Source organism: Primulina tabacum, chromosome 10, assembly GCF_025594145.1.
Source record: "Primulina tabacum isolate GXHZ01 chromosome 10, ASM2559414v2, whole genome shotgun sequence".
NCBI lineage: Eukaryota > Viridiplantae > Streptophyta > Magnoliopsida > Lamiales > Gesneriaceae > Primulina > Primulina tabacum.
In genome coordinates, this window is record NC_134559.1 from 27320042 (window position 1) to 27342008 (window position 21967).

General features: G+C 38.0%; 2 protein-coding genes across 2 annotated transcripts; one reads left to right on the top strand and one right to left on the bottom strand.

The window, feature by feature from the left end:
* Window positions 1-538: 538 nt before the first annotated feature.
* Window positions 539-1999, top strand: LOC142506225 (putative aspartic proteinase GIP2). The gene has a single exon (XM_075619410.1). It carries the CDS (start codon window positions 588-590, stop codon window positions 1848-1850), a length of 1263 nt encoding a protein of 420 aa, XP_075475525.1. The 5' UTR covers window positions 539-587; the 3' UTR covers window positions 1851-1999.
* Window positions 2000-15724: 13725 nt separating this feature from the next.
* LOC142505020 (uncharacterized) lies at window positions 15725-17555 on the bottom strand. The gene is made up of 3 exons (XM_075617846.1): window positions 16841-17555; window positions 16286-16366; window positions 15725-16080 (listed from the first exon to the last, which is right to left on the bottom strand). Exons 1-3 carry the CDS (start codon window positions 17553-17555, stop codon window positions 15725-15727), a joined length of 1152 nt encoding a protein of 383 aa, XP_075473961.1.
* Window positions 17556-21967: the final 4412 nt, after the last annotated feature.

Consider the following 21967-nt stretch of genomic DNA (forward strand, 5'->3'; position numbering starts at 1 on the left):
TATTTATTTTTATCGGTGTAATCCACCGCAATTAATTTGTGGGTAAGGAAGCAATGACATACTGCCACTAAATAATTGTATAAGTCTAAAAAGAAATTTTTTTAAAATTTTCTGAAAAATTGGAGATAAATAATTAAACTTTGAGCTTGGTTGGCCATTTCTTGATCTATTCTTAGTGTACTGCCCTCTCCCCAAGTATATATTCAATTATCAACATTTAATTTTATATCTTTCAATATAAATATCCGAAGAGTAGTTTTTCATTAATTATTTAATATAAAAACTTTCGCTAGTTACTACTATATAAAAAACCAAAAAAATAAATAAATAAATTAAACTATGTGCTGAATTTACAACTCCTTTTTGGGTCGAGAAACAAGAATTACAGCTTGCAAAAGAGAGGGCGGGTTTCTTGATCAATTCTTATCTCATTCATTCAACGCCAACCTCGGCAGCCATTTAAGACCTCTCTGCTTTGACATTTAGCCAAATATAGCATGATCCATTATACATTCTCAAAACCCTATAAATACTCGATCCCACAATCTCATTTCATCCACAAAACAACCAAATCCAACTTTGTTACAATGGGTTCTCACGGTTACTCATTTCTTGTCTTGCTCGCCATTCTCGTTTCTTCCGCAAATGCTCAAACTGGTCTACACCTTCCCGTTCGGAAGGACTCGAAAACGCTGCAACACTACACCACCCTCCAGATGGGCAGCAACCGTGCCGATATAAACGCAGTCATCGACCTAGGGGGCGACTTCTTGTGGTTCGGCTGCGACAATTACGCCTCGAACTCGTATTCACCGATCCTTTGTGACTCGAGCAAATGCGAGCTTGCCAAGGGGTCGGGATGCATCGTGGAGTGCAACGGTTCCGGCCCACGCCCCGGCTGCACCAACAACACATGTGGCTCTTCCAATTTCAACCAATTCCAAGGTGTGCTAGCTGGAGAAGGATTCTATGAGGACACATTGTATACTAGAGACAATGCACAAGTGCCTAAATTCATTTTCTCTTGCATGAGCAACGATTTTATTCAGGGCCTGGCCAGTGGGGCTATTGGCATGGTAGGTCTCTCCAAAACTCAAATTTCTTTGCATAAACAAGTGACAGGGAAGATGAATTTGCCTGATAAGTTCTCTCTTTGCCTACCCTCGTCGGGATTGGGTAAGTTGTCGATCGGGGACGTCTCCTTGTCGAGTAAATCGGACGTATCCCATTTGCTCAAGACTACTCCTTTGATCATAAATCCTGTAAGCACTTCACCAATTTTCATCGCCGGCGAGCAGTCGGTAGAGTATTTTATCGACGTGAAATCCATTAGGGTCAATGGAGAAACACTGTCCGTGAAGGATTCTTACTTCTCCATCGACAAAGATGGCAATGGTGGCACTAAAATCAGCACATTACAAAACTACACCGCTCTTCACCCGTCCATTTACAAACCCTTGGCTCGTGCTTTCGTTAAAGCGGCCTCCGACATGAAGATCAAAAGCGTGGCTGCTGTGGCGCCGTTCAGGGCTTGTTTCAGCTCGAGCTCGATTCCTAAGGCAGCAGCAGGGCCTGTGGTGCCTACCATTGATCTGGTTTTGCCTGGAACTGATGCATATTGGAGGATCAATGGAGCAAATTCAATGGTTGAAATCGATCAGAAAACAACGTGCCTTGGATTTGTGGAAGGTGAGTCAAGGCCAAAGCCTCAAACCGCGTGGCCGACGACTTCGATCATTATAGGAACTCATCAATCGGAGGAGAATTTGCTGGTGTTTGATTTGGTTTCCTCACAGCTTCAGTTCAGTTCTTCTCTTCTGTCCGATGGCAAAAGCTGCTCCCGCGTTTAATATTACAGATACAGAAAGACGTAGTTTTTCTTGTTTCATTTTATTAATTTATAATTTCCATTCTATAATGTTATTTGTATGACAATAAAATTGTAACAGTATAATATAATGGTTGTGTAAAATTTAATAAATGTCAGTTTTATTATTTACCACTTGATCTTTAGATATCGTGTAATGTTTTCTTTCTAAAGCGCTCCACATAAATAACCACTTGAATATTTTGATTTGTTGTTCTTTCTCAAAGTTTGAAAAACCTATCTAGCTAATCTAATATAATAATGATATACCATTTAAACTCATTCAATGCATCCAAATGTCTCAAAAATCTTATGACTCAAAACTTGTATAAAATCTCCTTGAACAAAAAAAAAATACTAAAATTCGACTATCACGCGATTCTTATATGGAAACGCCAAAAATTCTTTATGCAAGTAAAACTTGAAACCATAAAATATTTGATCCTCAGACTAATGTATTAAAACACGAATTCAAATAAATGTGCATAACGTTGCCAAAATGTATAAACTTCATTGACATGATGTACATAAGGTTCTCAGACAACCGTGTAATGCAATCCTCTCGCTTCATAAGCTACTCAGCCCCATGTGTAAAACCCGCAAATTCAAACTCGGTGTATTATTTTTGTACTAGAAATTAGTATTAAGTTATCAAGTTTTTCTTCATTCGAGATTATATTAAGTTGTGTGAGATAATTAAATCTTTGTGTACAGTTATCCAAGAGTTCAAATTTTAGATGATAATATACCTATATTTCGGTTTTTGGGATATATAAATAGGTCATGATCAAAAAATTTAAATAAGGAGATACTGGATATATACAATTATGTATATGTGTATTTCGAATTTTTGGGTATATAATTTCGAAATTTGGGAAATAAAGTATAAGATAAAGATATAGGATAAGAGATAATGAATATATATGTATATTTAGATAAGGATAATGAGATAGATAAAAGATGATAATTTATCCTAGATTCAAAATATAATTCAAAAATTTAAACGAGAAGATAATACACGATCTGGATAACAATCACCCCTCTATAAATATTAGAAGCTCTCATTCAAAATTTACACCTCAGTCAAATCAACTGTTAGTTTTTTGCATATAACCTTCGCAAGAAAACTACTCATATTTTAATCGAGTATAGTATGTATATAGTTTTTCGTCCATAAACATGACAATATGTCTTCAAACCCGATCACCACTGTTCATAAATTAGTTTACTTACTTATGAACTTAATGTGAAAGTTTAAGTCCGATCCAACGATTCAATAAGACGCAAAAGATTCTGCAAGGCGACTAATTTTTCTGTCAAAGTGCTGCCCGCTATTTGGTATCGAATTATAGAAATCTAAGCAAACCGTAATCACATTTTCTTCAATCGAGAATTAAAGTAAGTGATCTTGTTTTAAAAGGATGATTTTCGTTAATGCATTTTCGTTTTTTCAAAAATTTGGTCGAGTACAATTCTTCTTATACCCCCTTTCTTGATACGATTATCGTATGTTTTATGTGTTGGCAATGTGAAGATTCAATTGGGTATGGGTGTGAATCGCAATATGAGATATGTTATGACCCTTACACTATGGGATTGCAACTGTTATACGGCCTCGTCCCTTCAGAGCAGTAAAAATTAAGGACTGATATCAGTAAACAATGGAAAGTAGAGGAATCTCAGTGTCTTGTCCAAGATATGCTTATGTTGATTAAATGTATCATGTTATGCATGGTATGTTTTTTTCGAAATTCATGTATATTTGTAATGTATATGCTCGAACGGCCCCAGTTACTCAGTGATGACTATATCACTAACCTCTTGATACGATTATCGTATGTTTTTTTTCGAAATTCATGTATATCCGAAGGGCCGTGAATAAGGATGGATTGGAGAAGGAAGAAGGGATAGATCCTATGGTTCTAATCTCCTCCTCGGCCTCGGGATGAAGAGTGCTTGCCATGATAGAAAACCACGGGGCACTCGAGGCCTCAGAGAAGGGTAGGATGGGGGCTAGTGCTTTGCCTTTCCTTTCTTAGAAGCTCGAGAGGGGCCCGCAATAAAGGGCTTAACCCTCGGTTTCTTGGATTTCTGAGGAGGGATAGTCAAACAAATTTTGGGGGGAGGGGAAGAGGAGGTATCGGAGCGAACCGCAGGTGGCTCATACTCCGATGAACCCTGCGCATTCGCCCATGAGGTGAATGAAGTGGAGTTCGACATTTGTAAGAAAGGTAAAAAGAACTTATGAGAATAGATCGGAGATGAAGGCTTGATCGTGGGGAGATCGCCAGAGTATAGAAGTGCTGCACGTCGGAGAAAGCGAGAAATCTAGAGAGAATTTGAAATTCAGAAAGTGACAAATGAAGATGGTGGGTTATTATAAATAGGCAAGGGGGGTGATCTTCACCGTTGATCTAAAGATGAATCGGATGAATAGGATGCATCTTGGAAATCTTGTAGATAGGTGAAAGGACGTGCACGGATATCGAAACATTAGACTTATCATATTCTCGAGATGCGAAATGTTTCGAACGGCTGGAATTCTAGGGCAAACTTCATCATGACATCAGCCCGACTGCCCGAGAATACTAAACGACAAGAATATTCAAAGTCCGGGAGACATGAGGCCCCAGCATCTTATTCAATATCCGGGAGACATGAGGCCTCGGCATCTTATTTAAAGTCTGGGAGATCGAGGCTCCCGGCACCTCATCCCATCTCTGGGATATTTGAAGCCCCCGATGCTTTTATGAATCTGAATTGATTTCTTTCTATCGAAGCCCAAGCATGACTGATCGGGACAGCGAGTAAACTCTAGCCCGACTATTTAAGGGATGGGTGGTGATACCCCATAAGAGCCCGGGTCATGGATGACCCGGGAAACTAAATGGATAGCCCAAACAAGAGTCAATATACAGAATGCTTTTTTCAGCAGCCGGGAAGGGGGATGCCCGAAACATTTTCTCCCATAGAAATCAGGAGCCGGGGCTCTCATGCAAGCTTTTGGGAACTTTTTACTCGGGCTACCTCGAGAAGCGCACCTCACTCAAGTGTATCAGTGTGGGCTACCTTGTTCTTGGCAATCATCACTGTCAGAACTACATGAGTTTGGCGTGTCATAGAAGTCATCAGAAGCAGGGTATGGGCAGCCGCCTTACTATACTTAGCAGGTGGGCACTGAAAATTAGGTAATCATGATATTTCCTTCGATAAATAGCAGATATACTTCTCATTTACAGATTCTGGAATTTTGAATTCTCAAGCAATCACGTATATTCACACATATACAGCTATTTTACCCTTATTCTTCACCTGTTGACTTAAGCATCGGAGTGGCCATGCCAGACACTCTTCCGAAGCCCATGCACGAGTTCATTTTCTTATTCTCAAGTCACGGTTGCAGACATACTATTCAGAAAATATCTTCATCACATATATCTTCTTCGTTACTCACTTTCCCTAAAAAAAAGAAATCATCATCCGGTGGATTGCCCCGACCTAACTTACCCGATTCACCCGGATATCATCATGAATAATAAAAGAAACAAAGTTATTTCAACACTATCTTTCTATATGCAAAGCAATTTTTTCTCTAGATCGCACAAATTTCACTTTCATGTTGGCTATATCTTCCATGCCAATTTTTCAAACACATCTTGACATCTAATTGTAATGAATCCCATTTAGCCATTTTTGTGTCACTAAGAAGCATCAAATTAGGCCTTGACCGTAACGCATATTGGAAACCTTTCCCATATCCAAACCTGATCAGAAGTTGAAGTTGATCCGAAAGTTTAACCTTGCACACCATTAGCAACCTTAAATATTTATACACGATGGCAAGAACTACAGGTGCTAGAGCATTCCTGGTGCTCGATTTTCAGGTCGATGTTTACGATTTTAACAATCATGCGCTTTGGGATGTTCCCTATAAGATTGTTTTGGTGATATTCTTCCACTCGTCGAGCAAAATACCTTATGAATTCTTTTCATTTAACTCTGCCTAAATCGGAGAAGCCTCTGAGCATAAATCACTGTAAAATTGAAAAGAAGTTTTTGACGATCGACATTCAAACAAATCAAAGAAACGAAATTAAGATTACATTTAAATTGGACGTTAATATGTTACTATTTATTAATTTATATATTTAAAATATATATTATTGTGTGCAATATTTTTCGTAGAACAATCAAAACGTGAACTGTTGTGCGATTTAAAAAAATTGATTTGCACAATTACTACAAGCGGTAACTTTCAGTAAAACAATCACAATCGGTCCTACAATTGGTATCATAGCCAATGTCACTAATTCGATTTTTATTGATAGAAAGAAGTGCAATTATTGTGAATGTATTGTTGAGAACAATAATTGTCCATGTTGGGTAAAACAATCGAAACGTGATGCTTGAGCTGTTGTGCTTTTTAAAAGATTTGAGTTGCATCGTGGCCACCAGCTATATCATTTAGTAAAGCTATATCCTTATATATATATATAAATTAAAAAATCTACCCCATATATATATATATATATATATATATAATAAAAATCTACCCCATATTATATACTAACTAACTTTCAATTAATTTTGTGAATTCGAAATGAAAATAACAATAACAATTATATCCTTATATTAATAACGTAAAATATTTATCTGTAATTTATCTATAATTTACATCTTATGTTTTTTTTTTTTAAAAAAATTGTAATTGCTAAATATTATTTTATCTTAATATTAACTTTTGAAAATTTAGTTTAACGTATTAGTCCTGAAAATAAATAAAATTTAATTAGCATAAAAAAATTTATGTCTTCAAAATTTATTTTATTTGAACGCATCGTGTGCAAGGACAAAAAGTATTGTATCGAAATGTTTATGACGGAAAATGTTTTAGTATGAAAATATGAGGACTTTAAATATGAATTAAACTTATTTAATTCTATACTATCTTTTAGTTATTGCTTCATCTTACCATCCAGTGACGGAGTTCGACATTTTATTAAGGGGAGGCGGTTTTTCCTTAAAAAAAAAACTAATTATTTTTTTTTAAAAAAACTAATTATTAAATAAATTTTAAAATATAGATATATTATTTTAGCATTTACTCGGGAAATAGTATTATTTATATATAAGCATATATCTATACGAAAGTCAGCAGATTTCAAATTTAATGTAATATATTTGCTTCTTTTATAATTTTGAACAATGATACGCGCACATGATGTTAACAATATATTGCACTATGTTAGCGTGCATGTTAGCAATATCGAGCATTATATTAGCACTCTTTTAAATAATTGATCAACGCGCATATTGATAATATATAGTGCCAAAACTATGCCCCATATTATATACTACTTAGACTTAATGTCTTACTATTTACTAATTATATATTTATATTATATATTTAATTAATTAAAAATATTCCCTATATTATATACTAATTATCATATTTTATCTGCTTTTTTTTAAAAAAATAATTGCCCAATATTATTTTATCCTAATCTAAACTTTTGAAAATTTAATTCAACTTGGAAGTCTTGAAAATAACATGAAAATTATTTATAATAAAAAAGTCAATGTATTTCAAAAGAGTTATATGCACGCAATTACGTGCAAGGACAAAAAGTATTGTTTTTAGAATCAAGCGTTTATCACTATGCCAAAAGTAATAGCTGTTACCCAAAGCGCAACTTTATTTTCTTATATTTGTAGCAGCGCAGAATGCACCTACTTGAGTGCTAATGGGTCGGACAGTTAGGCCCATGAGTCCAAGGAGAGGTGTGTGCATATCTGTTGGTACTGTCTCATATCCCATAAAAACCAGTCTTACTTTTTCTCTACCATCGGCCTTATCCCTAATAGAAATATTATTATTCGTTTAGATCTGGTTTCTCTCTTTTACGGCCCACTTAGTTAACCAGATCAAGCGACGCAACGTCAACAGCTTGATGGATGAGAACTTCCCAGGAGGTCATCCATACCAGTAAAACTACTTTCGCATATTTCACACTGATTGGCTTGCTGAGAACTCAACTGACAATAACAAAATTTCAGTATTACAAATACAACTGAAATATTTTGAGATAAATTTATTCACCCTCATTAAATTTCATTTTCGATCCTAACAAAAAGTATCAAGTAAATAACTTATTTATAATTTATTTATTATGATCATATCTTATTTATTTATTATTTAAGTTTTTAACATATATATATATATATATATATATATATATATATATATATATATATATCTAAGGGCAAAAGGTATTGTATTGAAATTGATGACAATTAAGTTGTTGAATTTACAAAATATTGACCAAGCCTGATAAGTACTTTGTGGATCATTCTAACCATGAAAAATGAATAATTATTAAACTCAAGAGGATATGTTCATTCAGAGAACTCGGCAGCCCTACCAAATTGTCAAGCCTTGCCGATTCTTTGTCAAGACAACTCTTTTAGATATTTATTCAAACAAACAACTCGATCTCAAGAAGCATACCAAAATATCCGGGACACATCGCACCAAATACCACGGGTAGTTTAAAGCCGTTCAAATTTGAAATGTTTTATTTTCTCCTATAAATAAAATCGACATTAAACCTTTGAAGGGTCTGGTGAATCAATACAATGTTTTAAAATATATTTTGCCAATTATTTTATGTTAACCAAGCCGAAGAAAAAAAAACACACCATTTACTTTGTAATATCTGATCATTTGAGGATCTTTATGTGCAATTGAATTCGTTTCATAATACTTGTAATTGCGAGGGGTTTTTCTGCAAAATTGAGCAAAGAGAGATAGACTATGAGTTTCGATTGGCAAGTGTGATAAGTCCGATCCAAAGTGGTTTGTTGCAAATTACTCGTAATTCTAAAATCTTCTAGTGTGAATATTTCTGAAAATAGAAGAAGGAGAGATACAGAAGGATCACACCACCTTCGAACTTCCAAAAACAATTTTTTGTCTCATTTTATTCTTATCGGTCTAACTCTGTCGATTTCGGTAAAAGTATCTTTAATTGTTCAATTGAGATCACAAGTCTATTTATGCGCATATCTCTAACCAACTTCCTAACTTGTATCTTGGATGGGTTCAGATAGAATTGATTTAACCTAAAGCTAGTCAGCAGAAAATTTTCAGAGGTGTTCAATCCCACCCACCACTCTGTAAACACCTTGCTCATCCTAACAAGTAGCATCAGAGAGAGTTTATATTGACCCAAATATGGACAATGTGTCCAAAGAAATATTTTCTAAAAATTTCGATAAGAATAATTTCAGCAAGATCAAACGTGTTCTTCTGCCAAGGAATTCTAGGAAAACTCACTCAGTTGTGTGAGGAAAATGATAAAACTAAACAAAACAAGTTGACTGTAGCAATGCACAAATTTGAAAGAATGAAAATGGAGCCTGTAGATCTACGAGTGACATCGATGAAAGATTTTGTAATGTTGTGATTGAATTGAGCAATCTCGGCAAGGATTATATGAAAGTAATGAGAGCTCTGCTAGGAGAATTGAATGTGAAGACCATTGAAATGATGAAATCAAAATACTTGAAAAAATTGGAATTTCATGACCTCTTTGGCTACTTAAAAGCTTATGATTTTGAGCTTGAGACCAGAACAAGAGAAGTTTGAGTTCCTGAAGTGACTAAGGCTCTAGCAGCAACCACTGGCAAACCATCATCATCTGAGAATTAAGTCGAACAATTGAGCAATGATGTTATCAATATTCATTAAGAAATTCGAAAAATTTATGCGGAAAAATCATGGGAAGTTTCATAATCCTAACTGAATGCACATTACAAGAAAAGCTTTTAAGACTATGATAATGTATGCTTCAATTATGAAAAAACTGGACATTTCATTGCTAGTTGCATCAAGACCAAAAAGGATGAGAAGAAACAGTATGATAAGGAGAAGATAAGTTATGACAAGAAAAGTAAACACATAGAAGAGAGTAAATCCTTCAGGAAGAAATGGGATCAAGAAGTTCTGGTTGTAGAAGAAGGAAAAATAAATGGGCGGAATAAATCCTTCCAAAACAAAAAGCTCCTTTGATGGTAGTGAAGATGAGGAAGTTATCTAAAAACTTGATCGAGCAAAACACTATAAAGATTTTGGTCAAAATTTAATAATATTCAAGCTCGAAATAATCGCAAGTGCACGATGTCAAGTTATATATAATATAATGTACTAGAGTATGAGAATCGTTCCACTGGAGACTGTATTTGGCAATTTTTATTTTCAGTTCGAATGATTATTTATTACTACTATGTTAAAATAAAAATGCAAATAAGAAAGGTTCAAGAATTAAATAATGAAGTATAATATCTATAATGGTTAATTAAAATTCAATGAGAAATGACTTTGTTGGGAATTTCAGTTCACCTACCCCTCGCTATTTACTTAATTCGTTCGATAGTGATTTACACTTCCGAAAAGATTTCCTATTAAACTGAACACGCCCTCTCGAGCTATGCCAAACTAATTCTACTCAGTGAAGTAATTAAAATTCTTTAATTATTTATCGAGAGTGAATCGTATATCGATCTATGAAATCCCCTAGTTTTTACCCTACCGTATTATGACTATCGGCGCGTATCCAATTTCATATTTCTATGTAAATTGTAAATCAACGGACTATGCTACTCGTTCCTATCACAAGCTATTCTTTTGAACTCACTCGCGATATAAAATTTGTTATTAAAGTTAGCTACGCCTTAACAACACGATAACACAATAGCATAATCAAGAATAAATCAAAAATTGAAATATGAATTAACTAAATCAGTTACGGGGTAGGATCCCCTTTAATCCCAACAAAAATGTAAGGTTAGCTACTCGAATTCATAGTAAAAATAAACACAACAATGTTTAAATGATAAAAACTAGATTAGAAATACTATTCGTGACGAAAGTGGGAGGAACGGTGTCCGAAAATCTTTGAATCTCTATCCAAAACTTTGCTCCAAGCTCTTTCTCTTTTTTTCCTTCCTTGGCTACTCTCAATGATGTCTCAATTCCCAAAATCTCGTCCATATCCTTACCATAGCATCCTCCTCCAGAAAATTTTGGAAGAAATCAGCCAAAAAATCTTTCTAAAATTGAGTGGCTCTCGAGCGGTAAGATTCTACCGTCCGAGCGCCAACTTCTCTGTAAATTTGCTTGTTAAGTGCGGCACTCGCGCTCGGGCGATAAGATTCTACCGCCCGAGCGCCAACTTCTCTGTAAAATCAGTCTTCGTTATGCACATCTCGCGCCCGAGCGGTAAGATTATACCGCCCAGGCGCCAACTCTTCTGTCCCAGGCGCCTTGTAAGCAACACTCGCGCTCGAGCGGTAAGATTCTACAGCTCGGGCGCAAGCTTTTCTGCTACTTTTTTGTGGCCTTCGCACTTCTGTCCCGATTTTGACTCTTCGGTCAATTTACCTGCAGATTCATCACATATAAGTGAGACACTATCATATGCATAGGTTAATTGTAAAACAAACGAAATGTAAATGAAATGTATGCATGCACAATGCAAACACGCACAAAACTAATGCAATAAAACACGTAAAAATGACACCTATAAACCCCCTCATACTAACCTTTTGCTTGTCCTCAAGCAAAACAGGTCACAGACCACACCCAAGACACGAAACAAAACATAAAGTAAAAGTATCAAAACAACTCAACCGATGGCGAAACAGCAGACTGACATCTCATGTCTCAGCGGGTTTGTGAGCCACATCCAATTAGTCATATCACAACATCCATTAACACCCCTTTCAAAACACCACAAAACATTTTATTTTGCCAGAAAGTGTGGTCGTGTGTGTGTGCTGTGGGTTTTACTAGTTTGTGCTTCAGATAGTTTTATTCGCAAATTATGTGGATCGTCGAATCAACAATTCATTGCAAGTTTCTCTCTCCTGAGTTTTGTTTCTATTCGAGATCAACCAGTAAACACACAGTGGTAGAATTTCATAGTTTTACAACAAGATTTATGGAGTCAATATCCATAAGTGCTCAAGTGGTTCAAAAATATTGGGAGTACGTAGATCCTTTTCACTATGCAATTGTCAGAAATTTTGTCTGACATTCCTCAACGCCTTACATCTCCATCTTTTTTAGCATTGGGATAGGATTTCATCCCTTTGTGGCTTCCCCACACTTAGATCCCCTTTTGTTTCTCACATTTTCTTTTTAAGTACATAGTTTTCTCGTGCGTACTCCCTAGGCTCGGAATATATGGTATGTGATTGGGATGAAGGTTATTTGAGGTGTACTTTGATTTTCTACTCGAGTTCATGCTACTGGTCAGTCACTCCTTTCAACATACTTTCATTCAAGTTCTAATCGCATCTTATGTTTTTCCAGTTTCCCTCACAACTTATTTTAAACTTGAATGTCATTGACACCACTACCAAAACCCACTATATGTGCATCAAGAAAAACTTACAGTTCATGCTATCGGGGTGTTCATAATGAGTGGCAAGACTAAGAAACATGCAATTCATTAATCCAATATCATCATCAGCTACCAATCTACTTGTTTCACCATCAATGGACACATGCAGTACACAACGAAATGACCCCCTCATACTAAGTGTGTGCAATGTCCCCATTGCACAAAAGACTGAAACAAATAAATGCAAACACAGATGCAGGACACATAAACACATGCAAAAATTAATGACAGAATTAAACAACAATAAGAACACAAAAATAATGCAGTAAACAAACGAAACAAAAAGAAAGGGAACAGTAAACTCCCCCGATCAAGGCTCATCCTCATCTTGTTCCGGTGGTGGCACTCCTGATGCATCCCCCTGCTGATAATAGTCATACTAAAAATGGTAAGGGGGAACGAACAGCGGAGGTGGTGGTATGGTCCCTGGGTCTACACCCCCTTGGACGAGCATCGTGCGCATCATAGACTCGACATAAGCAAAGTGTTCATTGAAGCTCGTGTTGACGCAATCTTGGTGAGTCATAAATGCAATAGTCTCATCCATTATTTAGTTTTGGGATCGTCTTTGGGGCTAGGAGCGATGTGGGGCGGCGGTGCTCGATCCACCGGTATCCCCCTCAAGAGCAGGGAAGTCTGTCTGTCTTTTCGCGTTCTTACGCTGCATGTTCTCCACACAAATGGGCTTCATCGATTGCTGCAATTCCTCGTCATCTCGGAATACTAGCCCCGTCCTTGCACACAGCTTGGATATGATAGTGGGAAAGAAAAGCCCGACATGGCTATTACGAATGCTCACCATGATTTGAGAGTTGATGAGCTTTCCCACGTTGATGGCATAGTTCTGTGATAAAGCATAGAGCACCACTTCCCGCTCTTTTTGTACCTCACTTTTGTGGGATACCGGCATCATCCTCCTAGACAAGAACAGATACCAAAGGGAAACATCAGTCTGCAAATATCGCTCGTCAAAAAACTCGGTGGTCCCCCTACTGGTTTCCAGGTCGCCCCTGTCAGACACAAAGTCCCGAGTATCTCACTATAATAATGGGCAGCAACCAATGCCTCAAATGAAGAGGCATCAACATCATCCGTTTCTAAAAGGAGTTAATCGTGATAGAATCAAACGGAACAAGGCGCCCTCGAACAAAAGCTTTATCGTCCGTCCTCTCACCCGCATTGGCATAGAATTCCCTAACTACTGAAACCACCGCCGCCTTGGGTTGTTCACCAAATTTTTCCCATCCCCGATTCTCCAAACCCACAATAGGTGCCAAGTATCTATCCTCCAATTTCTTACGGAATCCCCTCTCGGAAATCGGGTTTCGATGAATTTTTTCATGCTCATACCGAGCTCGAGTCGTCTCATTTACAAAGCGAGTTCTATCAAAAGACGAAGATGAAGAGGAGCTGGGAATACCTTTCAGTTTCTAGGTGCCATCGTGGTAGATGACGGAGATGGTGAATGACCGTGTCTTTTAGAAGATGACCGGAGAGCAGGAGATGTCTGATGCTTAATGAAGAGTTCGCCCACGGTGCTTGAATCCCGATGTGGGAGTGAATTTGCTGCAAAAAAACGAAAAGGGGCGAAATTTTGTGCCAGGGATTCGAAAATTGGTGTGAAGAATGGGGGAAGGGAAAGGGGATTCGCGATTTATCGTGCAGTAGCGCCCGAGCGGTATAATTTTACCGCCCGAGCGCCGACTGCACTGGAAATTTGTTTTGTGCAGTGGCGTTCGCGCTCGAGCGGTAAAATCTTACCGCTTGGTCGCGAACACTCTCCGGATTTCCCCTTTTATTTTTTTATTTTTATTTTTAAAAAAAATTATAAAGAAACTAAAAATAATAAAATCGAATTAAGTACAAGATAAGAGAAAGAGAGGTAGTTCTCAATTTATAGTCGAGAGCATGACTGTCGGTCAGTCTCAGTTCAGATTGTCCTGGAACCGGGTGATTCCAAGTTGTGGCTCAATCGTGCCACCCATGTAGTGCTTCAGTCGCTGGGTATTGACCGTAAATTTCCCATCATTTCCATCTTGCAGTTCTACAGCTCCCGATAGGTATACTTTAGAAATCACGAATGGACCAGACCATCGCGATTTCAATTTTCCGGGAAACAGCCGCAACCGGGAGTTGTAGAGTAGGACATTTTCGCCTTCCTTGAATTCTCTTTCGATGATTCTCCTGTCATGCGCCCTCTTTGTTTTCTCCTTGTATGATAATGCGAGATCATATGCTAGATTCCGGAATTCTTCCAACCGATCTAATTGAAGTAGATGTCTTTCACCTGCATCAGTAAAGTTAAAGTTTAGTGCTTTTGTTGCCCTGTATGCCTGATGCTCTAACCCTACAGGTAAATGATATGCTTACCAAACAGTAGCCTATATGGTGTAGTGTCTATATGTGTTTTAAAAGCAGTCCTATATGCCCAAAGAGCATCATCTAACCTTACAGACCAGTCTTTCCGACTGACACCTACCACCTTTTCCAAAATCGGCTTGATCTCTCGGTTAGACACTTCCACTTGACCACTCGTCTGGGGTGATAGGGGGTAGAGATTTTATGAGTGACACCATATTTACTCAAAAATTTTTCAAATATTTTGTTGCAAAAATGGGTGCCACCATCACTAATGATTACTCGTGGTGTTCCAAATCTGTTAAAAATATTTTTCTTTAAAAATTTCAGAACCACTTGAGCATCATTAATGGCATATGCTTCTGCCTCTACCCACTTAGACACATAATCAACCGCAACCAAAATATATTTTTTGTGAACGAACTAGGAAACGGTTCCATGAAGTCTATCCCCCACACATCGAAAACCTCACACTCAATGATATTGTTTAATGACATTTCATTACGGTTAGAGATGGTACCTGTCCGCTGGAATTTATCACAAGAAAGCACATAAGAATGAGGATCTTTAAATAGAGTTGGCCAATAAGATCCACATTCGAGTACCTTGGATGTCGTTCGTGTATGTCCAAAATGACCACCTACCTCGTGGTCATGACAATGACTGAGAATCGATCCCATTTCTTCCTCCGCTACACATCTCCGTATCATGGTATCTGCACATATTTTGAACAAAAACGGTTCCTCCCAAAATAATATTTCACGTCCAATTTATTTCTTAGGTGAAATGTTAAATTTGGGGGGATGAGCCTGTAACAAAAATTCGCAAAGTTTGCAAACCATGGACAATTTTTCACCACTAGCAGCTGTTCATCCGGAAACCAATCATCTATCACATCGTTTTCATAATTTTCACTAACATGCTCAAGCCTAGAAAGATGATCAGCCACCACATTCTCTACATCTTTTTTATCTTTTATTTCGAGGTCATACTCTTGGAGAAGTAATATCCACCTAAGAAATCGTGGTTTGGCCTATTTCTTAGCAAGCAGATATTTAAGGGCAGAGTGATCAGTAAACACAATTACTTTCGACAAAACAAGGTATGAATGGAACTTGTCAAGTGAAAATACTACTGCAAGTAACTCTTTTCCAGTGGGGACATAATTTAATTGTGCTTCATCTATAGTTTTACTTGCATAGTATATAATGTGAAATACCTTGTTCCGCCTTTGGCCCAGGACAACACCAACTGCAGTATCACTGGCATCGCACATTACCTCAAAAGGCAGATCCCAATCCGGTGCCACCAACAAAGCAGCTATCACCAAGCGCTCCTTTAGGTTCTCATATGCCTGCAAACAGTCAGAATTAAAATCAAAAGGCACATCTTTCATAAGTAAAAAAGATAGAGGTTTGACAATTTCAGAAAAATCTTTGATAAAACGCCGAAAAAAACCGGCGTGGCCTAGAAAACTTCTAACTCCATTTATTGAAGCTCGTGGTGGTAGGTTCTTGATGACTTCCACTTTAACTTTGTCCACCTCAATCCCTTGTTCCGAAATCTTGTGCCCTAGGACAATTCTTTCTTGTACCATGAAGTGGAACTTCTCCCAATTCAGCACCAGGTTCGTCTCCTCGCACCTCCTCAACACGAAGCTCGGATTCTACAGACACTAATCAAACGTTGCACCAAAGATAGAAAAGTAATCCATAAATATTCAAGAAAGGTTTCAATCATATCATGAATATAGCAGTCATGCAGCGCTGAAATGTAGCAGGGGCATTACAAAGACCAAAAGGCATACGACGGAAAGCAAAGTTCCATAAGGACAAGTGAAAGTGGGTTTCTCTTGGTCCTCAGGTGCAATAGTAATTTGATTATACCCCGAATACCCATATAAGAAACATTAAAACTCATGCCCCGCTAGTATTTCCAACATCTGATCAATAAAGGGAAGGGGAAAGTGATCCTTACGGGTGACATCATTCAACTTTCTATAATCAAAACAAACTCTCCCCCCTCCCCGTAACAGTCCTCGGGGGAATAAGTTCATTCTTTTCATTAGTGATCACCGTAATCCTACCTTTCTTAGGCACACACTAGACAGGGCTTATCCACGCACTATCTGAAATAGGACAGATAATACATGCATCTAAAAGCTTGATATTTTCAGCCTTCACTACCTCTTCCATCTTTGGATTGAGTCGTCTTTGAGGTTGCACGAGGGGTGAGTACTTTTCTTCCATCAAGATTTTGTTCATGCAGATTGATTGACTTATTCCCTTGATGTCTGCCACCTTCCAGGCAAATGTTTTTTTGTGCTCTTTGAGAACTTGCAACAATCTTTCCTCCATAGCATCTGTCAAAGCTGCAGAAATAATGATAAGCAAAGTGTTATTCTCACCTAGGTATACGTACTTTAGGTGCGGAGGCAATGGCTTGAGCTCAAGCGTCGGGGGTTCTTCGATGCTTGATTTTGGAGGGGTCAAATATATTCTCTCTCCCAAATCCTCCAGTTTCATCCTCATTGGCTTTCTCCATGGATGGTTGGCATTAAAGTATGCCACTATGTCAGCTTTTTCTTCGTCCAAGTCATCCTCCTTCAATTCAGTTGTGACGTTGGCTTCCAATGGGTCCGTCATAGCATCCTGCACAAAATTACACACAAGTGAATCCACCACATCAATTCTAAAACAGCCATCAGTGTGCAGTGTGTGCTTAAGAGCATTAAAGAAATCAAAAGTAATTTCTTCCTCGCCCACTCTCAATCTCAACTTCCCTTCTTGAACAACAATCAGGGCCTTGCCAGTCGCAAGGAATGGTCTCCCCAAAATGAAGGCCATCTCCATGTCTTCCTCCATGTCGAGTACTACAAAATCTGCAGGAAATATAATTTGTCCACCTTCACCAGGACGTCCTCTATGACTCCTCACGGGTATTTGACAGATCTGTCTGCTAGTTGCAAGGATATCCTTGTTGGCTTAGGCTCTCCCAATCCGAGTTTCCTGAATACAGATAAAGGCATAAAATTAATACTCACACAAAGCTTTATGAAAAACAATATCACCAGTCATGCAAGGAATAGAAAAACTCCCTGAGTCTTTTAGTTTCGGTGAGATCTTGTCTTGTACCAATGCAGAACAATTCTTAGTCAAGTTTATCATAATGTGATCCTCCAACTTCCTCTTATTAGCTAAGATGACTTTAAGAAATTTAGCATAGCTTGGCATTTGCATCAGGGCATCTGCAAAGGGAATATTAACGTGTATTTTTTTGAATACTTCTAAGAACTTACCGAATTGCGCATCCAGTTTCGCCTTTTTTAATGCTGCGGCGAAAGGTGGAGGGATAACGATTTTAGATTGTACAGTGGGTGCGGGTGTAGATTTAGAAAACTTACCTCGGCCGCTCCCTCTCTATGATCTTCTTTCTCTTTCTCTTCTTGTTCAAGCACTTTTCCTCTCCTCAACGCTATTGCTTTCACTTGCTCTTTCGGGTTAGTTTCCGTGTTGCTTGGCAAGGTGTCCGGTTCTCTGCTAGTGATCATTTTAGCCAACTGACCTATCTGATTCTCCAAGCCCTTTATTGATGCATCCTAGTTCTACAGTCTAGTCTCGGTGGCTGAGATGAACCTGGACATCATTTGCTTCTAACTAGACTTCTCATCTCGAGGCTCAGGTCGATACATCGCTTGCTAATTATATTGTTGTCCTCCTTGGGATCGATTCTGACTGCTTTGACCACCCCATGAGAAGTTGGGGTGTTGCCTCCATCCTGGATTGTAGGTATTCGAATAAGGATCATTCCTCGAACGGTTTTGAATCCCCACTTGATTCACTGGTGCCTCCTCATTCACATAGAAATGACCACTTTCTTGACAATCCTTAATATAGTGTTCGCCTTCGCATTTTCCACAGAATATCTCTTGCAGGCGCATCGCTGTCCCGTTTATGTTCAAGCTGTCTATTTTCTTGTTAAGTGCTTCTAATTGGGTCGTGACAGCCGAAAAATCAGTTACCTGGTGTACTCCCGCATTCCTTCTCTGATTGTTCCTCTCAGATTGAGGGTGATAGCTGCTAGTAGCCATCTCATCCAGTAACTCATACACTTCTTCGGCCGTTTTCCTCAACAGATTTCCACAGGCCGCTGCATCTATCATGCTATGGTTAGAGGAAATTAAACCATAGTAAAAAGTTTGGACAACTAACCCAAGAGGTAACTCATGATGTGGGCATCTTTGCAATAAGTCTTTGTAGCACTCCCAAGCCTCGTAGAATGACTCCTGCTCAAATTGAGAGAAGGAGGTTATGTCCGCTCGGAGCTTCATGGTTTTTGATGGAGAAAAGTATTTCAAGAGAAATGCCTTGGCCTATCTTCCCAAGTTGTGAAGGAACCTACAGGAAAACAATTCAAACAAAATTTAGCTTTGTCACGCAAACAGAACGGAAATAAACGTAGTCTAACAGCATCGTCAGAAACTTCATTAAATTTGAAAGTGTCTCAAATTTCTAAGAAGTCGGCGATGTGAGTGTTTGGATCATCTAGCGTATTTCCCTCGAATTGGACAGTGTTCTGGATCATTTGGAATTATGGATGGTTTGATCTCAAACTGGTTCGCCCTAACGGTTGGTCGCACTATGCTTGGACGTGCTCCATCAAGCGAAGGTTGTGCATATTCAAGCATGGGTATGCGCCTTGGCTCTTCAACCCTTAGATCTTCGTGATGCTCTTCCTCACGTTCGTTCCTATTCATCATGTCTCTAAGCCTCTGTTGTTGCCTTCTTCTGCGTAAGGTTCTTTCAATCTCGGGATCAAATATCTTTAGTTCAGACTCTAAAGACCTTGGCATGCTTGAGAGAGATAACTGCAAATAAATTGAAGGTGTCAAACAAATTAAAATAGAGAATGCTAAAGTAAATAGTTGAAAATAAAATTGTGGATTAACAGTCCCCAGCAACGGCGCCAAAAACTTGATCGAGCAAAACTTGCACTGTAAAACTCTTGGTCAAAATTTAATATTATTCAAGCTCGAAAAAATTGCAAGTGCACGATGTCGAGTTATAATATAATGCACTAGAGTACGAGTATCGTTCCACTATGTATTTGGCAATTATTATTTTCCTTTATTAAATCTTTAGCAACAAAATTTGAATGATTGTTTATTACTACTATGTTTAAATAAAAATGAAAATAAGAAAGGTTAAGGAATTAAATAATGAAGTATAATATCTTGAATTGTTAATTAAAATTCAATGAGAAATGAATTTGTTGGGAATTTCAGTCCACCTACCCATCGTTATTTACTTAATTCATTTGATAGTGATCTACGCTTACGACATGATTTTCTATTCAATTGAACACGTCCTCTCGAGCTATACCAAACTAATTCTACTCACTGAAGTAATTAAATTTCTTTAATTATATATCAAGAGTGAATCGCATATCGATATATGAAATCCCCTAGTTTTCGTCCTACCGGACTATGACTATCGGCGCGTATCCAATTTCATATTTCTATGTAAATTGTAAATCCACAGACTATATATGCTACTCGTTCCTATTACAAGATATTCTCTCGAACTCACTCGCGATATAAAATTTGTTATTAAAGTTAGATACGCTTTAACAATACGATAACACAATAGCATAATCAAGAATAAATCAAAAATCGAAATATGAATTAACTAAATCAGTTTCGGGGTAGGATCCCCTTTAATCCCAACAAAAATGTAAAGTTAGCTACTCGAATTCATAATAAAAATAAACACAACAATGTTTAAATGATAAAAACTAGATTAGAAATACTATTCTTGACGAAAGTGCGAGGAACGCTGCCTGGAAATCTTCGAATCTCTATCCAAGCCTTTGTTCCAAGCTCTTTCTCTTTTTCTCCTTCATTGGCTGCTCTCAATGATGTCTTAATTCCCAAAATCTCGTTTATATCCTTACCATATCATCCTCCTCCAGAAAATTTGGGAAGAAATCGGCCAACAAATCTTTCCAAAATTAAGTGGCGCTCGAGCGGTAAGATTCTACCGCTCGAGCGCCAACTTCTCTGTAAAATCAGTCTTCGTTATGCACATCTCGCTCCCGATTGGTAAGATTATACCGCCCGGGCGCCAACTCTTCTGTCCCAAGAATGAAGGCAATGGTCAATTTAATTCGAAGAAATATGACTCAATGCAATGTAGAGAATGCAATGGATTTGTGCACTATGCAAATGAATGTGCAAATAGATTACGAAAGAACAAGGGCTATAATGTGTCTCTAAGCGGTGAAGAATCTGATGAGGAGGAGAAATCAGACGAAGAAGACAATCACACCTCCTTAAATGCACTGTTGACAGAAAAACGCTGGCTGGAAGTGAACCCGATCAATGTTGCTTAGGTGTTGCCACTCTTAGAAGCAACACGTGTGTAAAATCAGTGTGTTTAAAATCTACATTTCCTAGAAACTTGAGTGTAGATGATGATTTGGAAGTTGATGAAGAAGAAATGTAATGCCCGAGGTTTTGATTACTGTAATCTGATATGATTTGCTGATAAATTGATGTGATTATAGACAGAACAGATCAGACCGGGATAGCCGAAAAGGAGATTGAATTATGTGAGAGGATAAGCCCGCGCATATGCGCGAGGCAGGCAAAGAACCTTGCGCATATGCGCGACTTGGATCGGCGCATGTGCGCGAGGGTGGCCGAGAGTTGTGAAGGACCTCGCGCATATGCGCGGAAGTGGTGCGCGCATATGTGCGAGCTGCCGAGAAGATCATTGCCGAGACCAGTAGGTCTCGCGCATATGCGCCAGTTGAGGTCGCGCATATGCGCGAGACGTGTTGGGCAAAGAAGGAGCCACTTGCACCTTGCATGCATGATATATATATATATATATATATATATTATATATCCTATCTTTAATTCTCCTCATAATTTCAGAAAGAAGGAAACGAGGTTCCCCAAGAAGCTTCAAGCTTTTTCATCGTAGATTCGTGATTTGGAACGATCCATCCGTTTGATTTTAAATCCGACTTCAGTACCGTGTTTCTATCGACGAGAGCTTCAACTGGACGTAAGTTGTACTACGTTTTGATATGATTTGAAATTATGATATTGAAGGAATCGGATATGATTCATATATGGTGTTGTTGACATGGTAGACCTCGTATAATTAAAACCGGATTGAAGAACGGATACCGTATGAAATTGTTATGATTTTTCAGAGTTGATTTGATTGAAATATGATATTAGATTTGTGTTGTTATTGATTATGAGACG

Coding starts and splice junctions, on each gene's coding strand:
- LOC142506225 (XM_075619410.1), top strand. CDS start 588: ATGGGTTCTCACGGTTACTCATTTCTTGTCTTGCTCGCCATTCTCGTT.
- LOC142505020 (XM_075617846.1), bottom strand. CDS start 17,555: ATGGAGGAAGACATGGAGATGGCCTTCATTTTGGGGAGACCATTCCTT. Junction 16,367..16,840: donor TATCAAGCTTTTAGATGCAT/GTATTATCTGTC, acceptor ACGTTTGATTAG/TGTCTGTAGAATCCGAGCTT. Junction 16,081..16,285: donor GGGAGAAGTTCCACTTCATG/GTACAAGAAAGA, acceptor TACTTATGAAAG/ATGTGCCTTTTGATTTTAAT.